Raw genomic sequence first — 20919 nt, forward strand, 5'->3', positions numbered from 1 at the left:
ATTGAATTAAAGGAGTTAAATAATATACATTTTATCTATGTGATAGTAAACAAAATTTAAAATTTAACCAACAACCAATTTGACTATACAATAAAAATTAAATTCATGAGTTATTAGCAAACAATAAATAAATAAATATATATATATATATATATATATATATATATATATATATGTATGTATTTTTTTATTATATGTATACTGTATATATATATATATATATATATATATATATATATATATATTATATAAAATAGACATAAATTTATTTATTTATAATCTATATTTGTATAATAATATACAAATAAATAAATATATTTTTTTATTTTATTTTATTATTATACACATTATTAAACAAATAAAGGTTTTTTGCTTATATTTTATTTTATACATGCTTTTGATAAAGTTACTGAAAAGTAACGAAATATTAAGCATTTCGAGTTTAAGAAACCTGTTTGTTTTCTTTTACACTATATCTTTTATACTTGTTTTTGATAATGCTGTAAGTAAACTCTTACAGTATTATCAAAACATTTAAGTATTTATTTTCACAATATGGTAATTCAAAATTTCTCTTTATATATATATATATATATATATATATATATATATATATATATATATATATAAAGAGAGTTACTTTGGACTCATATTGAGCGGAAGAGATATGAAGCGAGGTTGCTGGTGCAAGAGGTCTGGTCAAACATGCCAATAATCTGCCTTGATGACAAGTCACCCTGTACCTTGAGAACTTATGTGGTCGGATATGTGCATAGAAAGCACATTCAATATGTTGAAAAACATGTACCTAAATACTATAAGTGCTTAATTCTAAATTATGTCTATGTAAAAAAAATTTAAGAGTTGTTCTTTCAATAATGTACTGTATATAATAAAAAAAACTGAAAGTTACATGTAGTTCTTTTATTTACTAAAACAACATACTTTAAAAACGACCCTTGTGTATTTATTATAAATCTGAATGTAATATTACTGACCTAAATTACTTGCACATTAGAAGAATATAAGTTAATTTCAGTAAAAATTTATATACACCTAATTTTTTTTAAACTGTGGTAACAGTATTTTTTATATCCTAGAAACTATATTAAGCTTTCAGACACAGACTACATCAAGATAGTACACAATGGTAGTAACCATTTTACTGTTAATCAGTCAATCATCTTTATTCATTATTAAGCATTATACATGCAATAGATGTCAACATTTATAATATATACATAACACATTGAATTATGTGTTATGTCATAATTATTTACAACTAGCTGTTACCTGCGGCTTCGTACACAATCTTTAGAACCGAAGACCTTATATTACTTGGTAAAAGCAATTATGATGTAATATGATGGGAGTCCTATAAAAATTTTTAAAACGTAAGTAGGCATACATCAGGTAGATATTATTTAAGTTCATGGTAAATAGTATCAGAGTTTAACTTAATTATTATATCATGTTAAATTTATTTATTTATAATCTATATTTGTATAATAATATACAAATAAATAAATATATTTTTTTATTTTATTTTATTATTATACACATTATTAAACAAATAAAGGTTTTTTGCCTATATTTTATTTTATACATGCTTTTGATAAAGTTACTGAAAAGTAACGAAATATTAAGCATTTCGAGTTTAAGAAACCTGTTTGTTTTCTTTTACACTATATCTTTTATACTTGTTTTTGATAATGCTGTAAGTAAACTCTTACAGTATTATCAAAACATTTAAGTATTTATTTTCACAATATGGTAATTCAAAATTTCTCTTTATATATATATATATATATATATATATATATATATATATATATATATATATAAAGAGAGTTACTTTGGACTCATATTGAGCGGAAGAGATATGAAGCGAGGTTGCTGGTGCAAGAGGTCTGGTCAAACATGCCAATAATCTGCCTTGATGACAAGTCACCCTGTACCTTGAGAACTTATGTGGTCGGATATGTGCATAGAAAGCACATTCAATATGTTGAAAAACATGTACCTAAATACTATAAGTGCTTAATTCTAAATTATGTCTATGTAAAAAAAATTTAAGAGTTGTTCTTTCAATAATGTACTGTATATAATAAAAAAAACTGAAAGTTACATGTAGTTCTTTTATTTACTAAAACAACATACTTTAAAAACGACCCTTGTGTATTTATTATAAATCTGAATGTAATATTACTGACCTAAATTACTTGCACATTAGAAGAATATAAGTTAATTTCAGTAAAAATTTATATACACCTAATTTTTTTTAAACTGTGGTAACAGTATTTTTTATATCCTAGAAACTATATTAAGCTTTCAGACACAGACTACATCAAGATAGTACACAATGGTAGTAACCATTTTACTGTTAATCAGTCAATCATCTTTATTCATTATTAAGCATTATACATGCAATAGATGTCAACATTTATAATATATACATAACACATTGAATTATGTGTTATGTCATAATTATTTACAACTAGCTGTTACCTGCGGCTTCGTACACAATCTTTAGAACCGAAGACCTTATATTACTTGGTAAAAGCAATTATGATGTAATATGATGGGAGTCCTATAAAAATTTTAAAACGTAAGTAGGCATACATCAGGTAGATATTATTTAAGTTCATGGTAAATAGTATCAGAGTTTAACTTAATTATTATATCATGTTTGGCACGTGTAGGAGCATTCATTCTGGTTCTAATTAATTATATACATAACGTCACAGCTGAATCTGCCTTGTCATCCCGATCAAGAAAACAAATCTCAGATCACACAGGTCTCGGAAACTTACTTCGGTCAAAAAGCGTATATTTCCAGTCCTTGTCATATATTTCAGGTCTAAGATATTTCCAGTACCTACCATAGTTGTAGAGTTTGCCTTGTTCTGACGAAGAAAAAATATATATACTTACGTAGGACCGAGATGCCTACTTTGGTTAAAAAGTACCTACTTAAGACTGTTTAAATTCACTTACCTACTATGTCACAGTTTAGGATGCCATATTGCCTCGATCAAAATACTATATTATACTTATGTTCGATTATCTAGTTTTTTACTGTAGCCAGGGACAGAATGAATCGTCGAATTTAAAAATATTCCAGGTAACTTTTCTTAACTTTTTCGTCATAAAAACCTTCCTCAGATTTCAATGGATATTTTACAAAAAGAATTAACCAAATTGGTCCAACCGTTCTCGAGATTTGCGCTTACCAACACATTTTGCGATTCATTTTTATTTATAAGATAAGATGTAAAATTATAGAACATCTTAATAAAACCATATGCAATACCTTTACCAACAATAATAATGTATAACGACTTAAGCCTTACACAGAGAAAACAGCTAAATAACAAAAATGCAACAACTTATAATAAAAATTAAAACGGCATAACAATCTGATAACAATAATATACGGCATAACAATAATATAATATAAAAATAAATAATAAAATATATAACAGGATAAATAAGCATAAAAGGTTATTATAACTAAAGAAGATAGGTACGTTAAAACATAGTTAAATCAACAAGTTCATAAATTACTTTATAAGAGAGATTATAGGTGATACATAACAAGTACTAAAATAAATAATTCAACACAATACATAACAAGAATGCTTAGAACTAACAAAGAAACAAGTCTGACACAGGTACATTTTAACATTTGTGTGTATACTGTAAAAAAGATTAAAAACCAACCACTTATAAATTTTATTCTTAAAGCTCTTAAAGGTAAGTACTTTTATTGTAGAGATTTAAGCCTATTATGATGTGGTAGGACTTTACTTTCTCCAGTTTAGTGAAAGGAATGTCCAGTAAATTACAATTATTTCAAGTATTCAATGAATATATTACAGTTCTACATTGATGATTCTTTTGTCCTATAAATAAATAGCAATAAATAAATAAATATATATATATATATATATATATATATATATATATATATATATATATATAAGTATTACAAGAGGGTTAATATTTACAAGGCCATAAATACCAAATTAAAATTATAAAATTATGTATAATTATACCTAAAGTGGTTTGAAGAATTACATATTAAAAGCCACAAGCTGGTTATATTTTCAGTGATACAGAACAGTTTTATGAAGAGCTTAAAAATGGCTGAATAGATTGTACCTGAACAGGAAATATCGTAATAAGCCATCAACATACTTACTATAGTTTTCTTCTTGAGTTGAGGAACTCCACCATCAAAGACAAAGACAGGTTTGACCTTAGTGAAGAGCAGCTTGCAGACTCGAGTGAAGAGTCCTAACAAGTAAGCATTGGATACTGAGGACCCTGAGGGGTTTTGGTACCCCTTCATCAGTTGGTGCAGCCATATCGACACATCTGACAGGAGTTAAGGAATATCAATCCAATAGTGAGCAGATCTAAGAGGATAGCAAAAGCAAAATGTTGAAACAATCACCAAGGAAGGGAATGATCCAAGAATCGTAATGATGTGAAGTATTAATCCCAGCACTGATGACTCACATAATTATATTTTAGTAACTTTCTTCTTAAAACTATACATACATGTCAATGTTTAATTTTATAAATCCTATTTCCTTTACATCAGTGTTTCTTTAACATTTTCTGTGTAAAATAAAGATTCTACAAGTAAAAGTCCACAATTTTTTGCAATTTTGTGTATATTATGCATAACTTCTTCTAGAAACAATGGACATTCAAGTAATATCTCTCAACTTCATCGATTAGTCAATACAGTTTCTAGTCACGTTTACATGTTCATCTCATCCATAAATTTCTTTAAGAGATAACTTTTGACTCTGCCAATACCGGCGAAGACATAAGTTTATATTGAGTCTAAATAAGAGTTGTTTTTCAAATTGTATGTATAAACAAATGAAATACAGCTTATACTGTTTACAATAAAATTCAAATTTATTTATACCACTTCATTATTGTTCATTGATTTTTATCAAATGTTTGGCATATAACTGTAATGTATAAATATTTCAAAATTACTTTTGAAAAGGTTTTTACTTTTTGATTTTGTAAGCTACAACAAATAAACTAATAATATACTCAAACCTTTTTTTTATTTAATAAGCAATTTATTAAAAGACTTTAGCAATTCTGACTAAATTTGCATAATATAGCTTATTAGTGGACATAAAATGGCACAAACCACACACACAACTAAAACACTACTGTGTGGCTTACAGTACTATAAAGTGATCACATGGAATATAGTGAGGCAACTACACTGAACACTATTGTTGTAAATTAATTTGTTAATACTTGTGTGTACATAAATTTATACTTTGTAATGATTTTTGTAACAATAAAGCAATTTATATTGTATCTAAGTACTACCAAGTATGCAGTGGGAGCTTAATACTGATCTGCTTCTGTAAGGTGTGGTAGCGAACGAGTTAATAAATATTGAATTAATTATTTACAGTTATAAATTTGAATTCTACTATTCAATATGGTATTGCAATGACAGTATGTCTCTACAAATTACCTGCTCTGATCCCCCAGGGGTCAGTGTCCCAGCCAGTTTAATTCATATTGTTTATTAACGAATTACCATCCTATATCAACGCATATAGCACATGCTTCATGTACACTGATGATAATCATCTTATCTTCACACAAATCTGTGAACATCTTGAGATCAACTTTTTCTTAGCAGTGACTATGGCTCTTGACTACTGCAACAACAATCACTTGGTCCTTAACGTAAAAAAGACAAAGCAGCTGATATTTGGAACAAAGAAAAATAAAGTAGCTGGTACACCTAATCTTGAAACCACTGACCACATCAAACATCTGGGAGTTTATTGTGGATGTTGATCTCTCTTGGAAGAACAAAGTTGACATAATCTGTAAAAAACTTAGTAGTTCATTGTATGCTGTGAGGAGAACTGTTGCTACTGGTACAGCAGAGACTGCAAGAGTTCCTTACCACACCCTTTTTGAGAGCCATATGACCTATGGAATCACCTTATGGGGGGGGGGGGACTCGTTCTATGGCAACCTAGAAAGGGTTTTGCTACTCCAAAAGAGGGTATTAAGAACATTGGCTGGATTGGGAATACGTGATAGCTGCTGGAAAACGTTTCAAGATATGGATATTCTTACAGTGGTTTCTCACTACGTCCTGGCAGTGATTTCGTCTGCCTGTATAAATGGACTTCAAAGATTTGCTTTTTATTTATCAACATAATAAATAACCAACAACCACAACAAACTATATATTACAAACTGTACTGTACTGTGTGTGTGTGATTAACTGTATTTATATTTTCCAACAACTGCAATCTTCCATTTCACCGCACAGCATTGTACGCGAAGAAACCAGCCTAGGTCTGTGCTAATCTTTACAACCTTCTCGCAGATGAGTTGAAGAGTCGAAACAACCATAATCTCAGAGTCCATTTGAAAAATGGCTTGCTCAATGACTATTCTACACAGTGGATGAGTTCCTATACTGGAGAAACTTTGACAGATATATTTAATGTAACTTTGTTCTTGTAAAAATGTGATGTAATATAATGTTTTAACGTCTTTCAAATCTTAATGATTTTTTAATAAAGTTATTCTCTCTATATGTCATAAATCCATAAAGCTTAGTTGTTTGCAGCTAAAACCGGTGCTAGATGAAATCTACCCTAAATACTTTTCTGTTTGTCAGTGAGTGAAATAGTTTCAAAAAGTAATAATATTGGTACTAAAATAATTTTAACTAATTAGGATTATCAAGATTTATATTATCTTCTCACTTTGTTTTAAAATACCAGTCTACTCTCTTTTAAATTATAAAATATGGAAACAATTTGATTACTTTATAACATTAAACAGTAAATAATTAAGACTAAACAACAATTGTACTAAATTAATGAGTACGGTTTACTTATTTTATTATTTACAAATAGTGAAAAAGACTACTCCATAGAAAAAATATTTAATTATATTTTATCCTTTGGTTTATTCTGGTATAGACTTAGCCTGTTGTATTGTTTCTTATTAAGCTTATAATCACTGAACTGAGTTACTGCCTAAACCCCTCTTCAGTAGACTACAATGCCAAAAGAAACAAGAGTATAAACATATTTTTGCGGAGAGAGCATGTTTGCTCCACTTCACTGCTGAATGGAAGGGCAGCAATAATCACATAGTGATAGCATTATAAATGTGGGAACAGTGATGTGGGAACTGTGGACTGCCCATTGAAGAAGACCCAGGAAATGTGTGGCTGGCTCCCATGCTTACTACTCAAATTGCACCATTGTTGTCCTCACTCTGTATAATTATCCCAACTGCAATCTCAACTCAGCTTATTATCTATTCCAATTAATAATAATTAGCTGTTAAATATTTAAAATGTAGACTTCCTACTACATTTTCACATCGCTTAAAAAAACATACTTTTTGTTCTCTATAGAAGCAACCTTGTACTAATATGTGTCCCCTTAGAAATGTCAGTATTTTAGCATTGATCTTGTCCAAGTAGCTTGATATCATTAGTTCCTCTCAGGGGAAATATGTAGTTTAGTCAGATTTGGATCTCAAAGACTTTGTATTTTGAAGCTAGGCCATACAGCTCCTCAATGTTACAAACTATATCTTACACATAATTACTACAGCTCATTCTTAATGTATAAATTAATATATTGATGTGGATGTGTGTGTGTGTGTGTGTGTGCGCATGCACACACACAACACACACACACACACACACACACACACACACATCAGTTAATCCATCATTAAACCCAAAATAAGAAAAATAACAGAATCATTCAACTAATTCATTAACAAGAAAATTGGTTTAATTTGTTAAACCAAAAAAATATCTTGATCCTAATAATTTACCCTGCACATTCTAAAAGATTGTTCAGAGTTTTTAGTTGAATCATTACTTCATATTTTTAATCTTGCATCAGTGGTATTTTCCAAACACAATGGGAATAAGCCAAAGTAAAACCAGAAGGGGCAGATACTTCTATTGTCCAATTTCAATGTTATCCACCCCTGTTGCAGTGTTCAAATCTATTAATATCTTAAATATCATAAATGGTCCCATTGTGTTAACAAGTAATTGTCTTCTAAACAACAATGCTTTTTCTGGTATGTCCATCAACCATAATTTATTAAATTTTTCAAAAAATTGTACTCCAGTAATTGGTGGCCAATTTGATGTTATTTACAAAGATATTGAAAAGGCTTTTGTTAAAGTTAATCATTTGTTGTTACTCTCCATGTTGAATTATTTCAATTTTTCAGAATCAATAATTGCACTTTTTTCACATACCTCAAGGGGAGGAAGCAATTTGTATCATTTGAGGGGTTTTTGTCTAAAGAGTTCTGTGTAAAATGACGTGTGCCACAAGATTTAAACTTAGCTCCTTTACTTTTTATCTGGTTCATCGATAGTTTAAAAGATCTAATATTGTTAATGTGAGTTTTTTTTTATATGCTGACAATTTGAAACTTTTCTGAAATTTGAACAAATAAAATGTACTCTAATTACTTTTTCTAGGAAAAATCCTAATTACAATTGCAATATTAGTGGTAAATTTTTATTTAAAAAAACTTCAATTAAGGATCTCTGAGTGACTTTAGAGTTTAAATAATCATTTTATAATTGTATTATTTCAATATGTATTGCAGGATTATTTTATATAAGTGGAATTTTCTATTCTGGGTCTGATTCATACTTTAAACAATACCTTCAATAATGAAAGGAGTATTAAACTATTTATTACATTGTGCTTTAGTGGGGTCTAGATTACTTATGTTGTTTGATATCCTTACGTAAGTTATCTATCCAACCACGTTGAAAGTGTCCATAAAAGGTTATTACATACATTATAAAACATTTTGGCCATTACATAACTGGGATGCAGTACTCCAAACTTCTTATAATGTTTGAAACATATCAGCTGTGCACTAGGCATAGACAAAGTGTTGCTTTCTTGTGTTCAGTTTACTGTTCCCAGACACAATTCATGATCACGTCAACTTCTCTCCCCTATTTCTCTTGAACTAACTTAAGGACATGTTCATCTCTCAATACAATTAATAATGAATCTTGATATTTATTTAACTCAATGATTGTGTTACTCTGCTTTGTATTGGGGTGATGTTGTTGTATTGTTGGTTTTCTAAGTGGTATTACACAGTGATTATTCCTATTTATAGTGATTTATTATTTAATGAATGTTACTTGTTTTGTTAATATGTTACGCTCTTTTAATACTGTATATGTTTTACTTGACACTATTCTTGTACATGATGTGCATTTCACGACTAAAGACTTTCTGAATCTTGAATCATATTTTATTATTTATTGTTCATTATAATAATTATTATCTGTAATTATCTTGTTAGTTTACTTAATAAAACTGGAATGTTGTTATACTGGGTGGCGCAAAAAGGATGGTCGGATTTTAAATAACTATAACTCCATCAGTTTTACAAATTAATTTTATTCAATTACGTAACTAAATGCTCCCAGGCACCCAATTACAAGAAATAACCTCCAAAATTCATGTACGGAAAATAACTTCCGGAAGATGGTGTCCTTCCTCGGTGATGCATGTCTTTCCTTGAAATTTTCCATCACTTTCACTACAGTCTCTTCTTGAATTGCCATAATTTCCGCACTGATTGCCTCCTTCAGATCAATTAAGTTTCGGGGCTTGTTTACGTAGACTTTTGACTTTAGGTATCCCCAAAGAAAAAAAATCACAGGCTGAGAGGTCAGGTGATCTAGCGGGCCAGTGGACATCTCCAAAACGCGAGATGATGTGGTGGGGGAACATCCGCCTTAAGACACACATGGAGTCATTGGCTGTGTGGGCCGTGGCCCCGTCCTGTTGAAACCAAATTCGATATCGATTTACACGTAACTCTCGCAGTTTCGGCCCCAAAAAGCTACGTAGCATGTTAACGTAACGTTCCAAGTTCACAGTGACTGTAGCGTTCTTCTCCTCAAAAATATAAGGAAAAACAATCCCCAATTTTGACATTCCACACCAGACTGTTACTTTAGCACTATGAAGAGGCTTTTGGTGCAATTCTCTGGGATTAGTTGCTGCCAATACCTACAGTTTTGTTTGTTGACATAGCCGTCTAAATGGAAATGGGCTTCATCTGACATTAAAAGCACAACATCATTATTAGAGTACAAAATGTCCAACATTGTTTCACAAAATCGTCTTCGGTGCTCAAAATCACGATCATAGAGCTTTTGCGTGATCATAATTTTGTATGGGTGAAACTGTAACTCACGGCTTAAAATGCGCTGCAACGAACGACGGCTGAGGCCTAAAGTTTGAGCACGACGCCTGGTGGAACGACGCGGACTGTGAAGCACTGACGCTCTAACATTCTCAATGTTCTGTGGAGTAACTGCCGTACGTGGACACCCAGTAGATTTACCACTCATGACAGACCCTGTTGTCCGGAATGCAGTCACCCAACGTGATATGGATCTGCGATCTGGAATGGGTTCATCACGCGCTACACCAAAACGTTGTCGAAACAATCGTTGCACAGTAATAAAAGATTCATTATTTCTGAAAAACTGTTCCACAGCAAAAACACGATGCTCGACCGTCCACTGCGCCATCTCGTGGCAAACTGGGTGTAATGGCCGACTTGCAGACGGCCGGCAGTGGTTTCCCCTCCTCACCTTCTACTGGTACTACGCAGTTCAAATCCGACCATCCTTTTTGCGCCACCCAGTATATAAGATTATATTCAGTTGAGATGTCATTTAAGCACCTTTGATTTTGGATTTTTTTTCCACAGCATGTCAATTGATATTTACCTTAATGCTGCTTTATAATAGAGCTTCATTTGTTTTGTAGTATTTTGAAATGAAATAAATAAATAAACAAACACAGTTTAGTGTATTAACATTAAGCGTAAACATAATATTGATGTTTTGATAAAATATAACTAATTTTATCAATAAAGAATGTTAACTATTATAGAGATTTTAATTACTTGAACTACTGAATTTAATTTATGGCTCGTTAACATGAAAAGTAAACAGAATTAGGATATATATATTCTGTGCATTATCGTCTGCTGGCACGATATGACGAATCCAAACTGATGCCTTTTCAAACTTAAAGTCCTATCTAGATGGAACAGAAACATTGTTAAGAAAAATCAATATCAAGGTACAACTATCAAAACACAACTAGAGTGTTTCAACTTGCATTCTTAACTCCACTACAGCTGCGGACTACTGAGGGCTCTACCAGGTGAAACAGGTTCTGCTCTGTTTAGCAGAGCACAAATTTTGACACATCTAAAGGTTTTAATAGAATTGTTATTCACTATAAGCATTCAAGACTTATACAGCTGGGAATCAAAATAACCTCCCACACTTTTACAGTGAAGATAACATCATTGCTGGAGTCCCGTCTCCGCTCCAGGGTTTGTGTTTGGAGCATCCCCCTCCGTCTACTGGACCATGCCCATTCCGAATCTCCATTGGTGATTGTTGAGTACCAATATTTTGGTATTAGCATGTTTGGTGGGAACTGTTAAAATGATCATCACTTCCTGTTGTCTAGCAGCTACATGGGAGTGGATACCACCATGTGACCTGAACAGTCAGTGCTTTGTAGTATGGTTTGTATTACTATACTTCCTTTCCTACAGTGGGAAGGTGGTTTCTCTTTAGTCATGAATTTTGATTTTCTAATAATGTTGTATCCCTTAAAACCCAATTCTCTTCATCTAACCTTCTACGGTAGTTAGAAAAATTTAATCAGGATAAATATAAAATTAAGACAACTACAAACCCAATGTTGCTGGCACAGGTGACAAATAAGTGTACAAATTGTGTATGTTCATGTATAAATATAGTTATTTTTTAAATGCGGTTTCCTTTAATTTTTATCTATAGTATTTATAATTTTTGATCGACTGCTCTAACCATTTGAGTGGTATGAAACGATAAATCATTATATGTATTTCTGTCTAAAACTGTTACACAACACATTATAGCACTAATTCCCACTAGAAAGTACTTTACAAAGACACATCTGTTGACCCTGCCTCTATTGGTGTATAGTCTATTACTTGATAACTGTAACTCATAGCATAACACAGGGTTCCATCCTTGGGATATTACTCTCTCAGTGAAAACCGAATACTTGCACCTGTCAATGTTATTTGACATTCTAGGCTCGTGACACTTGAGTAAACTAGCTGTTTTCTTATATTAACTCTGTTCCAATCAATTGCCACAATAACAATCTAGTGGTAAATGAAACTAAAACCCAGCAGATAATTATGGGCAGCAAAAAGGAACAAACAGCTCACCTGCCAAATATTCGGGTGGCTTCAGTAGCAAAGTACCTGGGAGTGACAATAGATAAGGATCTCAGCTGGACAGCTCATGTTGACATTTTGTGTAAGAAACTAAATACTGGGATCTATGTCATAAGAAGATTACCAAAAATTATAGACACTGCCACGGCTAAAAATAGCATATCATGCTCTTTTAGAATCTCATCTCCGTTATGGTATCTTAGTATGGGGAAACTCTTCAATAGGCAACCTACATCGCATCTTAGTAATCCAGAAAAAGGCAGTAAGAGCACTGACTGGCTTACAACATAGAGACAGTTGTCGTCCATTCTTTGTCAACTTATCAATATTGACGGTCACGGCTCTCTATATTCTGGAGGCAGTTACCTTTGTTCACAATAATGGACTACCAAGAGGTCGTGACATCCATCATTACAACACTCGAAGGGCAGAAAACTTTCATCTTCCTGTGCATCGAATGGCCCTGTTTGAGGAGAAGCCATCATACATGGGTATGAAGCTGTGGAACTATTTACCAGAAGATCTGAAGAAGAGTAACACAAAGGCTTTCAGGAGTGAAGTAAAGAAGTGGCTACTAGAAAATCCCTACTACACCATTGAAGAATATCTAGAAAGAGATTTTTGATGGGAAAAACAAGACCAATTTATTGCATACAAATTTTAATATTGTTAGTTTTAAGGACGCTGTTACTATTCTCTATGAATATGTAAATAAAGAATATTGTCTATTGTCTATCAATAGCCTATTGACACATTAGAATCTCCTCTTTCCATAGTACCAAATATATTAAGATTCATTCCTAAAAATTACAAGCACACAAGATTACGAAGGCGATCATGGTCACATGTACATAGGCTAACTGGCCCCACCATATCTAGGGTTAAGCTTCTCATCGCTTACTGCAGAATCAATTCATGTATCTAGTGGCTAGTTTTGTTTTATGTCCTTACTTTGTGATGAGTATTATGAAGCGTATTTAAAAGTATAGCCTACACCAAACTGTAGTTGATCAAACTGGTAAAAACTCAGAATTACCGTTTACTATATGTGCTGTATTTATCTTGTGCAAAGAATAGTCTAAATAAATAAAAGCAATAAGAGTATAACCTAAATATAATAAATATTTACACAAAAACTGTTTTTGTCAGGCCAGAAGTTTCTATGTACACATAGGCGGGTAGATTTTAATAAGCGGCCTACACTCTTTATTCGTTTGTTTTAATCGAATGGTTTGATTGTTTTTATCAGAGTGAATGATTCAATATTACAATTGATTTAACAAACATTATGATTCTACTTATTAGTTACAGTCATTTGTCATATAAACAGTAAGAAGTAACTAATTTGTTGAGAATATGGAAATGACGATGAAGATGAGAGGAAATTATGTGACAAACTTCTAGATATACATGTGGGTTTGGCTACTGCCTTCACAAAAGCGGTTGTTCACTGCTATATGCACAATTTATAAATATTGTAACATATATCTGATGTGTAGGTCAAGGTCATAGTTGGATTTATTATTTTGTAAGTTAATGTTATTGTTAAAAATTGTTAAGTACCATTATTTTTGTTATGTATTATAATTTTTGTATCGTATGATTCATATATAGGTATCGAATTTGGATAATATATTCAATAGTTCGACAATAATAATCGAATAAAGAGTGTAGGCCGCCTATTAGTCTCACCGCATAGGCTACCAGCTAAAAGTAAAAAGCGTTAAGTTAAAAGGTTTGGCATTTTTAGTAGCATAGTTAATAAGTACAAATCTAAGAGCCTTAACACCTAGGATACTTTAATTAATTGTTTACAATTTTTGACAAACACTAGGGGTCAATCTAAGCTACATTTTGCCAACTTATTTGTAAGAAAATAACATCAGACTGTACCAAAACTTTATTCTCCCTAAGAATGATACATTTTCTTAGACTAAGTCTAATGTTTCGGAAAGTTATTTGCAAACATGATGTAAGCTACTATGATAACACAAAGTAAATGAAAGGATACCAACAGCTAACACTTTGTTTTCCAAAGTCTCAACTGGTACAGGCTTTCCAGCAGATTCAATAAGTTTCCATAATCCATGAACTCCCATTATTTAAAAAAAATTTGTTAACATTACTTAGCACAGTCAATCACCGGCTTTTCAAAATAAGCTCTAAATTTATGCCATTGTTCATAATAAAAATATCACAACAAAATAATTTGCCAAGGATCTGAAAAGATTTCAATGTTCTCAGCTTTATGGTCGATGGTCAAGAACAAAAGCAATCATAAGCAAGAATGCATTCCCCCTACTATTCTGACACATTTCAAACAGCTACATGGATTCGAGGTGGTCAAAATGGTGCAATAAAATCAACACTTGTTACAAGGCCGATTCACATACAACTTCTCTAAAAAAGAGCTTAAAAAAACTCCTCTGTCATAATGCAAATTATTTTTTAAATATGATTATTGCTTAAGAAAGCAAAATTAAATTTAAGATCATCAACATTTAACACGTTGTGAAAATATTTGAAGGTAAACATAAAATATTAGGCGTAATTTGATAAGAAGCAATGTGAACTGTACTACACGAAGGGAACGGATGCTCTTTCTCTTTCTCACAGTGTGTATGCCTCCGTGGGAAAATAACATACGACTTGAATCACTCACTCACTCACCCATCCTTCGCGATTTCTGAGCGAGAACGTTGGCAACACTACTTCACGCCAGTTTATCCACACAGCTGTTCTGTTCAGGTTGGGGGGGATATAAACTCTTTTATTGGTTGAAATTAAATGCCCGCGTCTACTTCAGGTTTATACGTAGTTTATTAATTTAAAGGAAATATACACTAAATTTGAATCAAATATCTTTTGCTCAGTATTATTTACTGTTCAGTTTCATTGAATTCCTTGGTTTAAATCCTACAGTAAGACTTCTATGTTATATGGTTTATCCCCACTACTACTTTGTGAGTGTGGGGAGGGAATCGATTTGTCCTCGGTCGCTACTTCTGTAACGTTGGCACCAGTGTCGGAAAATTCTTTGGAGGAACAGGTGTTCTCAATGTTTTGATTCTGTCCGAGTGAGTTTGTAGTTCAGTTGAATACATGAATTTGAGAGTTTTCTCTCGGGAGGATTTCTTAAATAAGATGGTATGTATTTTTTTGTAAAATTATTTTTATGCATGCTATAAGTTCTTGTGCTGGGATTTTATACTCTGTATATACCGGTTTTTGATAGGTTATGCTATGAAGGCACATAAGGTATAATACATAAGTTATTGGAATTTTTTAAACAAGCTACCTATATAAAATTGACTCACCTTTAAAGGAATTTAAAATGAATTAATCCTATGATTTTTTTGTAACTGTCTTTACTCAATAATTTTGGGAAACAGACAAGCTAGATGTTAGCTTAGTAGACTATTTCTCAAAGTTTTATCAAGCTTGTTATCCATGCCTTAAACTTGACAGACTTGGTATTAGATGCCCCAAATAATCAATTGACAGGTAGATTATCATTCAGTTAGATAAAAAGGCCTTCAACAAATAACCAATTTTTTAAATAAATAACTATCTATTTCCATAGTGCTATTAACCAATAATTTTAATAAAATCGTATTTCATTAAAAACCTACTTTACGTTTTAAAATACAAATTAACAAGAAGTCAAGAACAATGATGAGAAACTACAAACAATAGGCCTTAACTTTACAAGGAACTAAAATCAAACTACTTCTACATCTTGTTTGCTCAATTGACCAGTTTTCATCGCAGCACTCCACGTAACTTAGTGCACTTTTGGATTGCAGCAGCACCAATCCAATTTGTACATAATTAAAAAATTGGGTAATATTTTATTTAAAGCCACAGTATACCTAAAATGATTTAAAACCACTTTAAAAAATTGTTTAATTAGTATATTTGACTGCAGTATAATATGCGGCTACCACAAAAAGTGAATAAACGATCAAAAATAGGGCAAACCTCCCAGTGTTTGATAGTATTAAAGAAAAAATGTAAGAAAAGAATTCATACATGTATGACTTTTTAATGTAGAGACATAAAAAATAGTATATTCTGATCCTTAATTAATCTAGTTTCTGTTAAATGTCTATACATCATCAGTAAGAAGTTATATATTTTATGAAAAAAATTCAAAGAAAAAATAATTTACCCAGTGTTTGGTAACCAATACACACACACACACACACACACACACACACAATACACTGGTGTTTGATTACAATATTACCAGTGTTTGATTGTCTTCAAAATCACATTTGTAAAGGAACTTTACTTGCTAACAATTGTAACAGGTTGTTAATTATTACTTTTAAAGTTAAAATGACTTTATATAATATTATTATGCTTTTTGGAGACAAGAAAAAAGAATTCTCGTCTATATTGAAAACCCGTGCAGGGTCTGAAAGCACACTGTACAAGTAATTTTCTTTCAGATATTTGCTGATCTGAGAAAACCACTTCTTATGAACTCTTCTGTTACTGAAGCTCTAACAGAGCTTAATTTCTCTGGTTTTCTTTCAGAAATTTCAGGATGCCTTAGAAGGAACAGACTAAGCCATTTATTCCCTTGGAACCCATTGGGGAATTTATCTTGTTAGTGAATATCTTTAGTGACCTGTTGCACAGAAGTGAGAAGGTCCAATTTGTTGACAGGAAATCCTCAAGCAGCTAAACCTTTTACCCAATTAGAAAGCATATCCTCAGCTTGAGTCCCAAGAAGAGGCTGTGGTCCCTGTTTCCTATCTAGTGGTTACCAGATATTGTGTATAATAAAGTTGATTGTGGAATCATAGGATTCCAAAGCACTTGCTGGCAGAATTTTAACAGCATCCAATGCAAGTAGGAGGTCTTCGTGTTTATAGGCAAACTTTGGTTTCTTTTCTAGTGGCCTTGGGTAGGGTACGATAAGCGGATCCGGTTTTTTATATCGAAATTAACAACCGATATTAGATATTACTTAATCATAACCATCGATATAATCAATCGATACTGATTAATTATTTTGAACAATTAACTTAAATAATCTATACCAACAGCTGTAAACACTTTCAAATAATACACGTAAGGTAATATTTCAATTTTAGATAAGTAACATTTTTGATTATTAAAAATGGCAGTCAATTTTAGAAAACTACACGACCTTGCTTTGAAAGGTAAGACATGTGTTTCGTGGCTTCAACATGTTGGACTCGTACTGAAAAAACCATTATGTGAAATTTGTGGGAAAGAAACAACTGTAACTGTGAGAGGAGCAAATAATGGCCCTCTTCAGTTTTCCTAACTTTGGTTATAATAATTTGTTCGATCACTGTAAATATTAAATTCATATTTTAATATGAAACATATGATTGCTATTGAGGACTATAAATACTTTTATATCATTGATAGTCTAGGATTTGAGATGCGAATATTAGGTATCGATGATTACATTCTTCGATATAAATAACCGGGTCCGCTTATCGTATCCTACCCGTGGCCGTTTTTTAAGGAAAAATACAATTTGTTCAGGTTACAAATTTGCTATTAGGCCTATTAACATTGTTAACTACAATTAATTAAAATTTTAACTCCTACATAAAATATTTAATTTTTAAAAGCTTTACAAAACGATGATCAAACAATAGAAATTGTGTAATCTAGTGTTTGGTAGTTATAATCAAACACTGGGTTCGAACACAATTTTACAATCCAGTGATTGTGATTCAGTTCCCTATTTTTTGAAGTTAAGGTTAGATAATTGTGTTTACACAGAATTGAAGAGAATTTAATGTATTCTTTCTGTACATATCATATTAAATTTAATTAATTAGCAATGTAAAAAAAATATATTTAAAATACTTGCCTCCTAGCCTTCTTGTTAAGCAAAGCTCTCGATGCTGATAACAATTTACTACAAGACCCATCAAAACTGCTTCTCTCCAAATACATAATTAATCAGTAGGATAGGTTAAAAAAGAATTGGGACTTTTTTTCAAACCCCAAACATATAATTAAATAATATATGAGCTTAGCAGAAGGCAAAATATGTTTGGGCCTATCAAACACTGGGTGATTTACCCTATATATTAGAACTATCTAAACTATTAAATATAAAAATATTTTAACTATAATATTCATAATTAATAATTACCAGCTGTTTTTATTTTACAAAATAACAATAGTGTTTAAAATTGAGTTAATGCAAACAAAGTAAAATCATATGCGGATTTAATAATGACATCGGCAAGAGCAATTGCGATGAACATGAGCTCTTTGTGTCAAAATGTATTTTTTAAATTTGAACAATGTTTCAAATGGCTACAAGATAATGATCTTGCTTCTTTAAATCCAACGTCAAGTTAGAGATGAAACAGGAATTAAAGGTGAAAATCGTATTGTTTCTTTTGAATAAAAGTTAAAACAAGCATGATGTTATAAAAACCGTTTGGTTGGAACTTTGGTATAATATGGAGGCCACTATGTCCCTATCTGTTACTTCTTATCACGCATTATAAGTAGGTTTTTATTAGGTTATCATAAATGGGTTACTAGTTGCAGAAAAGTTACAGTTAACTTTTATGAATGTTCAGGTGATCTGAGCTTGAATTTGGATACTATCTCGAGGGATGTATTTCTTTTTTCACCAAAAGTGCTGGATGACACTGAAGGCCTAACTGATGGCCAGGGGGATTTCTGATTGATACTTTCCTGACCTCAGATCACATGCCAAATTATCCAATGTGATCTGACGTCATAAAAGTACCAGTCGGAAACATCTCTGATCAGTGTGGTCTCCCATGGCATTCTTGGTGCTGCTCCGCACCTTTGGCAGAAAAAGCAAAACATCTCTCAAGATAGTACCTAAATTCAAGCTCAGATCACATGAGTTTTTATAAAGGTTAACTTTAACTTTTCTATTCGTAATACATACGTAGGCTATGTATTACCTATGTATCACGTAACAACAAGTAGTAGATAGGGACAGAGTGGTCTCCATATAATATCAAAGTTCTGTTTTATTTGTTACATTATAAAAATATAGATAGTTTTTTATTCATAAAAACTATAACTTTGTACCCTTTTAGTTCCACAGGATCACATAATGCAACTCAGTGAAAGTGCGTCTGAGTGCAGGGATTGCACCACGTGACCCACAAAATATTTATGGAAGTGCTGGTCACGTAACAAGACTTTTAGAATATTTTTAAATGTTTATGATTTTGGCTGAAACCATGGAAACTGCTTTTAATAGGTCTGAATTAGACATTTTGGTCCTTCATTTGCTTTTCTACTGTTCTTACTGGGATGCTACAGGTCAGGGAAGTCAGGGAAAAAAAACAGGACTGGAAATCAGGGAAAAGTCAGGGAATCCGGTCTCAAGTCAGGGAAAAGTCAGGGAATTTCGACGTTGGTCAGGGAAAAATATAAAATCCCTTTACACAAATAAACTTACTGCCACCGCGCCGAGTCCAAGCCTGCAGTTTTATGTGCTACTAATTACTTATGGTGCAGTGTTCTAAAGTATTTTACTTCTGTGTTGTAAAAGATCATTTAAGTCAATCTTTTTGTACGTATTAAACTGTGTTCACTTTAGTTTTTGCTTTTTTATATTTGCTAACCTGTTAGCCTCAACACTGCTTTTTTCCACCCATTAATTGCCAAAAACCCTGGGGATTGCGTCGAAAAAAGTCAGGGAAAAATGAAAAATTTGGTCTGGAAATCAGGGAAAAGTCAGGGAATTTCATTATTGGACTCCTGTAGCAATCCTGTCTTAGACGACGTAGTACACTTCTGAAAACGTCTGTCTCAAACCTCTGTCTGAGTTATATAAATGGCGTCATGTTGTTTAAGTTGTGAATTAGTGAGTTGTAATTATTTTTGGTGTGGATTAATTATTTTTTAAATATTTTTTCACATTGACAACAATTAATTGCTGAAAAGATAAGAACTATTAATTTTACATTGTCTCAGTAAGTAGGCTTACTTATTTTTGATTGTAACAATGATCATTTTATATCAGTAGCATGATTCAGGTTCCTAGTAACAATGTATTTGCATATGTTACATTGATTGGTGTGCTAACATTTTCTTTCAAAAAGTAGTTTGGACTTAAATATTATGCTAAATATATCAATTTTGATTGTATTGTTCTGATCTGTAACAAGAAAGCCTTTTACTATTTAAGATAATCTACTTTTTCACATAGTTGTTTCAAATGAAACTTAAATTTTGATTTTGTTTTATATAATATACAACATTCAATGGAGATTTTTATATATCAGAATTTTTTTCCAACCTTTTTATATAATTTCATATGCACATACTAGTAAGGACCACAAGAAAATTTATTCATATAAATAAAATTGTCATAAATTTTTCTCTAAAACACTGCAGTTTCACTAAAAATCCTCAATGAAATAGGGAATCGTTAATATATTTTGTTTCACTTTATATGTGTCAAACTCAACATTTTTATATCATTTTGGATTGCCTTTAAATACTCTATAACGTGATAGCATTGCCAACTATCATAGCCTACTCTTGAAAATAGTTAAACTTCTT

General features: G+C 31.6%; 2 protein-coding genes across 2 annotated transcripts in view; one reads left to right on the forward strand and one right to left on the reverse strand.

Annotated features, from left to right (window-relative positions):
- The window catches only part of LOC124364655 (DNA repair protein UVH3), a 52381-nt gene extending 37333 nt beyond the window's left edge, over nucleotides 1-15048 (reverse strand). The window contains exons 1-2 of the mRNA XM_046820286.1: nucleotides 14369-15048; nucleotides 4205-4380 (exon numbers count right to left, since the gene is read on the reverse strand). Coding sequence (XP_046676242.1) covers nucleotides 4205-4380; nucleotides 14369-14456 — 264 coding nt within the window. The 5' untranslated portion in view covers nucleotides 14457-15048. The remainder of the gene's footprint in view (nucleotides 1-4204; nucleotides 4381-14368) is intronic.
- A 60-nt stretch (nucleotides 15049-15108) lies between these two features.
- Nucleotides 15109-20919, forward strand: part of LOC124364657 (suppressor of hairless protein) — a 31875-nt gene continuing 26064 nt past the window's right edge. Inside the window, exon 1 of the mRNA XM_046820292.1 lies at nucleotides 15109-15504. The gene's annotated coding sequence lies outside the window, so the exon portion shown is untranslated. The remainder of the gene's footprint in view (nucleotides 15505-20919) is intronic.

Source organism: Homalodisca vitripennis, chromosome 6 (assembly GCF_021130785.1).
Source record: "Homalodisca vitripennis isolate AUS2020 chromosome 6, UT_GWSS_2.1, whole genome shotgun sequence".
In the NCBI taxonomy this organism is placed as follows: domain Eukaryota; kingdom Metazoa; phylum Arthropoda; class Insecta; order Hemiptera; family Cicadellidae; genus Homalodisca; species Homalodisca vitripennis.